At 50.4% G+C, this 7,634-nt stretch overlaps 1 protein-coding gene across 4 annotated transcripts in view; it reads left to right on the top strand.

Annotated features, from left to right (window-relative positions):
* Positions 1–5,778: 5,778 nt before the first annotated feature.
* Positions 5,779–7,634, top strand: part of EPB41L4B (erythrocyte membrane protein band 4.1 like 4B) — a 121,733-nt gene continuing 119,877 nt past the window's right edge. For 2 of the 4 annotated variants that reach the window (XM_064490384.1, XM_064490383.1), the window contains exon 1: positions 5,779–6,099. In XM_064490384.1, the coding sequence (XP_064346454.1) occupies positions 5,803–6,099 (297 nt within the window). In that variant the 5' untranslated portion in view covers positions 5,779–5,802. The remainder of the gene's footprint in view (positions 6,100–7,634) is intronic. The other 2 variants (XM_064490385.1, XM_064490386.1) reach the window with 2 other exon arrangements.

Raw genomic sequence — 7,634 nt, 5'->3', positions numbered from 1 at the left:
AAAAATGGACGCTGGGCTGGCAGAAAGCACAGCTGCCCGCTCCACAGTCTATAATTAATAATAGCTATTATTATTATGAAATGATAGCCAAAAGGTTAAGCCAACATTTACTAAACACTTGGGAGGGCAAGGAAGGCTTTGTGGGACATAGTAAGGTCTCAGTAAATATTAATGAAAAGACAGAAATGCAAATCAAAATGACAATGAGGTATCACCTCACACTGGTCAGAATGGCCATCACTAAAAAGTCCACAAATGATAAATGCTGGAGAGGCTGTGGAGAAAAGGGAACCCTCCTACACTATTGGTGGGAATGTAGTTTGGTGTAGCCATTATGGAAAACAGTGTGGAGATTCCTCAAAAGACTAGGAATAGACTTACCATATGACCCAGGAATCCCACTCCTGGGCTTGTATCCAGAAGGAAATCTACTTCAGGATGACACCTGCACCCCAATGTACATAGCAGCGCTATTTACAATAGCCAAAACATGGAAACAGCCTAAATGTCCATCAACAGATGACTGGATAAAGAAGATGTGGTATATTTATACAATGGAATACTACTCAGCCATAAAAACCGACAACATAATGCCATTTGCAGCAACATGGATGCTCCTGGAGAATGTCATTCTAAGTGAAGTAAGCCAGAAAGAGAAAGAAAAATACCATATGAGATCGCTCATATGTGGAATCTAAAAAACAAAAACAAAAACAAACAAACAAACAAACAAAAACACTTTTGTTATTTACAAAAACAAAGTGTAAATAAAGGACAGAAATAGACTCACAGACAGAGAATACAGACTTGTGGTTACCAGGGGGATGGAGGGTGGGAAGGGATAGACTGGGATTTCAAAATTGTAGAATAGACTACACTGTATAGCACAGGGAAATATACACAAAATGTTATGATAACTCACAGAGAAAAAAATGTGACAATGAGTGTGTATATGTCCATGAATAACTGAAAAATTGTGCTGAACACTGGAATTTGACACAACATTGTAAAATGATTATAAATCAATAAAAAATGTTAAAAAAAAAACAACAACTAAAAACAGAGTTACCATATGATCCAGCAATTCCATTCCTGGGCATATATTCAGAGAAAACTTTAATTTGAAAAGATACATGCATTCCAGTGTTCATAGCAGCACTATTTACAATAGCCAAGACAAGGAGGCAATCAACAGATGCCCATCAACAGATGATTGTATAAAAAAGATGTGATATCTATCTATCATCTCTCTCTCTCTCTCTCTCTCTCTCTCACAATGGAATACTACTCAGCCACAAAAAGAATGAAATAATGTCATTTGTAGCAACATAGATGGACCTAGAGATTAACATATTAAGTGAAGTAAGTCAGACAGAGAAAGACAAATATCATAACACTTATCTGTGGAATCGAAAAAATGATACAAATGAACGTATTTGTAAAACAGAAACGGACTCACAGACAAAGAAAAACTTATGGTAATGAAAGGGGAAAGCAGTGGAGGGGGGGATAAATTGGGAGTTTGAGATTTGCAGATACTAATACACTATATATATAATAGATAAACAACCAAGTCCTACTGTATAGCACAAGGAGCTATATTCAGTAGATTGTAATAACCTATAAAAGAATATGAGCAAGAATATATATATGTATAACTGAATCACTATGCTGTACCAGAAACTAACACAACATTGTAAATCAACTCTACTTCAAAAAAAAAAAAGTTTATGTAAAGAAAAATTTATGAGGGAGTAAACAGGAACACACATTCAAGTGTAATCTTGTCCTGTGGGAAAAGAAAAGGAGTCTGAGGGAATGAGGGCACAATTTTATTGAATCTAGGAAATGAGCCAGAAAACAAAGGATAGGAATAAACGGCACATTTCTGGGAGGAGTTCCTTAGAGACAGGGGGAAGGGCTGTTTAATTAAAATGTAAAACTACTCTGGAGGAAGGGAGTGCGTAAGGAACGCTCTGAGGTTTACTGATGACACAAGCCTCCGGAGGAGGGATGAGAAGCAAGCCGGGAGGTTCTCCCGAACCACAGGTGGAGGATAAGGCAGCCATGGCTGGGCTTTAATGAGGAGAAGGCGAGAAGTGACTCGAGAGGTCAGATCCTAAATATTGCCCATGAGACTGAGGACGTCAAGCTACTGTTCCTGGCCAAGGGAAGGCCCTGAAATTAAGTGTAGACTGTCTCTTTTTGTTTGTTTTCCGTTTGTTTTTAATTGAAATCTTGTCAGTTTACAATGTTGTGTCAATTTCTGGTGCATAATGTTTCAGTCATACTTGTACATACATATATTCCTTTTCATAATAGACTGTCTCTTGAGAACTTTAGCCCAAGATGGTTCTAGATAGGAACCTAGGTGAAATACTAAATAATAGTTTGAGGACCAAAAAGCCAACAAAAGAGTGATGTATTATTGGCAAACACATGAAAATGAAATGGGCAGTTCTGGCCCATTTTCACTGAGCATAGGGGAGGTCTGAGAAATGGCAATTAAAATTTTTGAAGGGCTGGTACAGAGCCTGGATAACAGGGATAGAAACTTTTAGGGTCTGAAAGGCAGAGATTAAGAAAGTATAATCATTGAAATGCATAACACTGTGAACAGACTAAATGCAAACTTACTCATCAAATGTGGAAATTCTGGGGAAGAAACTTGGGTGACATGAAATTTAATCAAAGGAAGGCCTGAGCCTCTGTTTCTCTCCCCTGTGTGCTAGAAAAAAATTGTGCTTAAATCACTATTGTGATGAGGACTGAATGAGATCAATTCAGCGACAGTGTCTGGCACAGAGGAGGTAGAGGTAAAATGAAAGCAATCTGGAGTCCCTGTGGAATTCTCCATGACATGGTATTGTCAGTAGTACATGGGATCCGGAGTGAGGAGACATGAGTGTGAGTCCAGGCTCCACTGCAATCTTCATTTTCTCCATCTCTCAAAGGCAAAAGCAATCCCTACTCCATGGAGCCATCATGACAATGAAATAAGATCTTGCATTCACTCAACAAGCATTTCTTTAATGCTGACTACCTGCCGAACAGCAGGCTAGGTGCTGGGTGGGGATGTAATAATGAATAAGAAAAAGTCCCCTTCTCATGGAGCTTAGCATCTAGTGGGAGAGAAGGACAGAGGGTAATTACAAACTGAATGACACTTTGAGAGGGATGGCACTATGACAGTGCCAAGAGGCTTTGAAAACCAGCTGGTAGTGCACCAAACTAATATGACTTAACACTGCCCATGTATGAGTTTCCTATCACTGCTGGAATAAATAAACACAAACTCAGTGGTTTAAAACAACACAAACATGTTATCTTACAATTCTGGAGGTCAGAAGCCAGAAATGGATTTTACCAGCTGCATTAAAAACAAAGGCTGCCTTCCTTGTGGAATATTTAGGGGATAATCTGTTCCTTGCCTTTTCCAGCTTCCAGCAGCTGCCTGTTTTCCTTAGCTCTTGGATGCATCACTCTGACTTCTGCTGCCATTGTCACATCACCTTCTCTGTCTGACCCTCCTGCCTCTCTCTTATACAAGGACCCTTGGGATTTTATTGGTCCCACCCAGATAATCCAGGATAATCTGCCCACCTCAAACTTCTTCATTTAATTACATTTGCAATGTCCCTTTTGTCATGTAAGGCAGCATGTTCACAGGTTCTGGGAAGTGGGATGTGGGACATCTTTGGGGGGGTCATTATTCAGTCTACCTCAGCACTCCTGGGCTGTATGGTAGAAAACGGGTTATCCTTAGAAACCAGTAAGCAGACTGGGCTTCCTTAGAACACTAGCTTGCTAATGGTATTCTATTAAGTCAAGTCTTGCGGGAGGAGAGCAGAGTGGGTATCTGAAGGCTGATTACAGGTGTCCCCTCAGCATACACGGTCACACGGAAGATCCCTGTAGAGTCGTAAAGGGAACACTAGGCAACAAGTGAGGGTACTGGCTGCTGTCATTCAGGAGCTCTGAGATCTGGGGCAAAGATATTACTTCTCTAAGCCCCAAACTGCACCTAAGTCAATGGGGATAAGTGGAACTACCTGGAAAGGTTGGAATGAGAATTAATGAAAATATCATCCATGAAATCACCTAAGACAGTGCCTGATGATCGGTAAATGTCTATTTTGGAATGCCTCCTGGATTCATCCCTCCCTTTCTCTGTTTCTTTTGCTGTGGCCACTGCTTCTGCCTAGGTCACTGCCTGCCAATCGTGCCACATGCCTCAGCCTGGCAGTGCTTAGGAGCAACAGTTTTAAATCCCCGCAAACGAGCCCCTATTAACCATGAAATCTGGAGCAAGTTTCTTAAGCTCTCTAAGCTTCAATTTCCTCCTCTGTACAATGGGGATAAAACCATTTATGGAACCAGGCTGTCCTGAGGATTAAGTGAGATGATGAATGGGAAGGGCTTAGCACGGTGTCAGGCACACACACACAAAGCAGTGTTATTTTCCTCAAGAGGCCTGACCTCCTTTCAGCCACACTGGACAACCACTTCTCCATGAACCAAGCCTTGAACTTGTACACCTGAGGGGCACTGTTTCTAAACACTTCCCTCTGCCTCCGATATTCTCAGTGTGTCCTGTACTATACTCCTTGGGCCCCGGTTCTGTTCTGCTCCCCACTAACCTGTTCAACCTCTATGAGCCTGCTCAGTTACGGCTAGTTATGCAGGTTTCTGTCTCACTACTGGACACGAATTCCTTGAGGAAAGGTGGTGGTGGTGGTGGTGGTGGTGGTGGTGGTGGTGGTGTTTTGCGTAGTAGGTTGGAAAAGTACTCCCCCTCTTTGCTTGGCCTCAATTTCCTTATTTAGAGTAAGTTCACCTGACTGGAATTGCTGAAAGGGCTCTTTCAGCTCTGAGGTCTTAAACTGACAGAACTTAAGTAGCAAGGACCTTGTAGATTACCTAGTCCACCCCTCTTCTTTTCCAGAAGGGGAAACTGAGGGCTTGGTAGGGCCTTCGCTTCATGCTCTTCTCTCTCTGGCCTCCCGGGCAAGGCTCCCCTGAGGGCATGCAGCCTTGCCTTCCTAATTAGGCAAGGGGAGACTTTCAGGCGTCTCTGGAGCTCGGGGCGCCGGAAACACGTGTGTGCTCACCTACGTGTACACACGTGAACACACCTACAGCAGCAGGGGGAGCTCGGGCCGGCAGGGGGCAGCACAGACCCGGTTTGCAAATACCCGGCGCAGCCCCGAGGGAGGAGGGCGTGCTGCAGTCCCGGCGGCGGTGGCGGCGGCGGCTGGAGGTGCAGCCTCCCAGGTGGGAGGCGGGGGCTGCGGGCGCAGGAAAAGGCGCCTGGGGAGAGGACGCTCGGCTGGGCCTCCTCGAGCCCGGGCGCGGCGCGGCGAGTGGGAGCGAGCGCGCCGAGAGCACGCAGGCGCCCTGCTCGGGCTGGCCCTCGGCCGGCGCGCGGCGCGGGAGCAGCCCGCAGCCCGCCCCCGCGCCCCCCGCAGCCCCCGGGCCGTCCGCGGCCGGCCGTCGGGAGCGGCCCCTCGGCAGCAAGCGCAGGCCACCGGCCTGGGAGAGCGCGCGGCGGCGGGACGGCTCCAGGGCCGCCCCGAGCGCGCCCTCCCGCCCGCGGCCACTCGCAGCCGGCGCTGGCCCGGCCGGCGCGCCCCGCAGGCAGCCGGAGCGCGGCCTCGGCCTCGGCGGGAGCGAGCCCCGGGCCGCAGCCCGCGGGAGGCGGCGCGGGCGGCCGCGGGCACTGACGGCGTTTCGGGGCGCTCCCGGGCGGCGGCGCAGCGGCGGCGGCGCAGGGGGCGGAGGCAGGGGACGCCCCCAGCCAGGATGCTGCGGTTCCTGCGCCGGACCTTTGGCCGCCGCTCCATGCAGCGCTACGCGCGGGGCGCGGCGGGGCGCGGGGCAGCCGGGCTGGGGGACGAGCGCGACGGGGGCCCGCGGGGGGGCCCGGCCGCCGCCTCCACGCTGCCCGCCGCGCCCGGGGGGAGCGTGTTCCCGGCCGGCGGCGGGCCCCTGCTTACGGGCGGCCCGGCCGTTCACATCTCTGCCGCCGGAGCCTCCAAGGCCACCCTCTACTGCCGCGTCTTCCTGCTCGACGGGACCGAAGTGAGCGTGGACCTGCCGGTGAGTGACGGGGCCGGTCCGGGACACTGGAACCCCGCGGCCCTTGGACAGCCCCCCTCCCCCGATGCTTCCCTCTGAGACGCTCCCCTTGCACCTCTCCGGGATCCCTTCCCCCTTCTGCGAGCACTCCCTAGCCCTGATTCCCTCTCGGGCCACCCCGTCCAGGTCTCTTCCGGGACCTCATCCCTGGCCTGCGCCCCGGAGTCGCCGCCTCCCGGCGCGGATGGCCGGTGTTCCCCTTCCACCCCTTCAGATTTCTGCAGCGGCCTTCTTGGTGCTGGGTTCTTGGTTAGGAAATCTCAAAGCAACGCGGGGCTGCCCCAGACTGGCCCGCTTGTCCCCACAAACTCGCCACCAGGCCTTGATGGGACGGCAGGGAGGAGAAGCCCCCTCGTCTGCTGGTCGGCAGGTGCCCCAAGTTCGGGAGGGAGTCAGGGGACCATTTCTGCTCTTTCCTTATCCTATGTCGGCGCCCCCTCGCCTGGCCCCCATCCCCATCCTAAACCGCCCGTCTGGCCTGTTGCCTCTCAGGGTTTGGGGTGACTTGGGAGCTAACTCTAGAATCGACTCTCGCCGACCACGCCAACTTTGCACCGGCAGAGCCCCCGCTGGGGCACTGAGGGTCGGCCCCGGGGTGCCCTTGGGCCTGGCGCGCCGGACTTTCCCCGGGGTAGGGTGCATGGAGCCGCGGAGGCACCCTAGGGCGGCTGCGCCGCGGCCTGAGTCCTGGGCCACCCGCCCACAGGTGGTTGCACCCCGCCCCCTCCAGCAGAGAGCTAGGCTGGCGCTGTTGTCCTCTCCAGGGCGTCCGGCTACCAACGTGTCTTTCTAGCCGAAGGGGCCAGATCTGATCAAATCAAATCCGCACGTTAATGGGGCGCCTACTGTGCACCCGGCGCTGCGGCAGACGGTGCCTTTGGGAATCTTTGGGTGTGACTGAGGACACAGAAACGATTGAGCTTTAGATGAATGTTACAGATCATCCCAAGGGTTTAAGGGGGAGGGGGGAAATAACGTACCAGGACTTCCAAAGAAAGCATTTAGGCCTTCTAGGGTGGGGGAAATTGGACTTCATGATAGAATTGGGAACATGTAAGGGTTTTAGATGGGAAAATCAGAGCCTGTCTGGCCTGAGGTTTAATGTTTCCTTGTGTAGGTTTATAATTTTGAGACAGTTTCAATTTATGGCAATTTTATTTTTGCGGTTTTGGGTGCTCTCCATAGGATATCATTTTGTTATGATAATACCCTTTGGGGGCCTTTTTATTCGTAGAAAAGGAGCCAACATTCCAGTGCTTAGAGTGGTTGTCTTTAAAACAGTGTTAAAACGTTACTGCTTCCCCAAGACCGGGCTCTCCAGCTTTTATTCAGCTGGAAGGAGGGGCCTGAAGAGCTGAGGGGGAGTGGAGAGGTGAGCGGGGCGCATTCTGGAGCCAGCAGCTGGTGTGTGGAGAGGATGTGGCGCATTCTGCATCTCCGATCTGGGAAAGGAATGCTCCCGTTGGGAACTTTGACAACGCTCATTGCTGATGGTT

The sequence above is a fragment of the Camelus dromedarius genome, chromosome 10, assembly GCF_036321535.1.
Source record: "Camelus dromedarius isolate mCamDro1 chromosome 10, mCamDro1.pat, whole genome shotgun sequence".
NCBI lineage: Eukaryota > Metazoa > Chordata > Mammalia > Artiodactyla > Camelidae > Camelus > Camelus dromedarius.
Note: the sequence above shows the minus strand (reverse complement) of the source record. Positions and strands in the feature narration are given on the sequence as shown.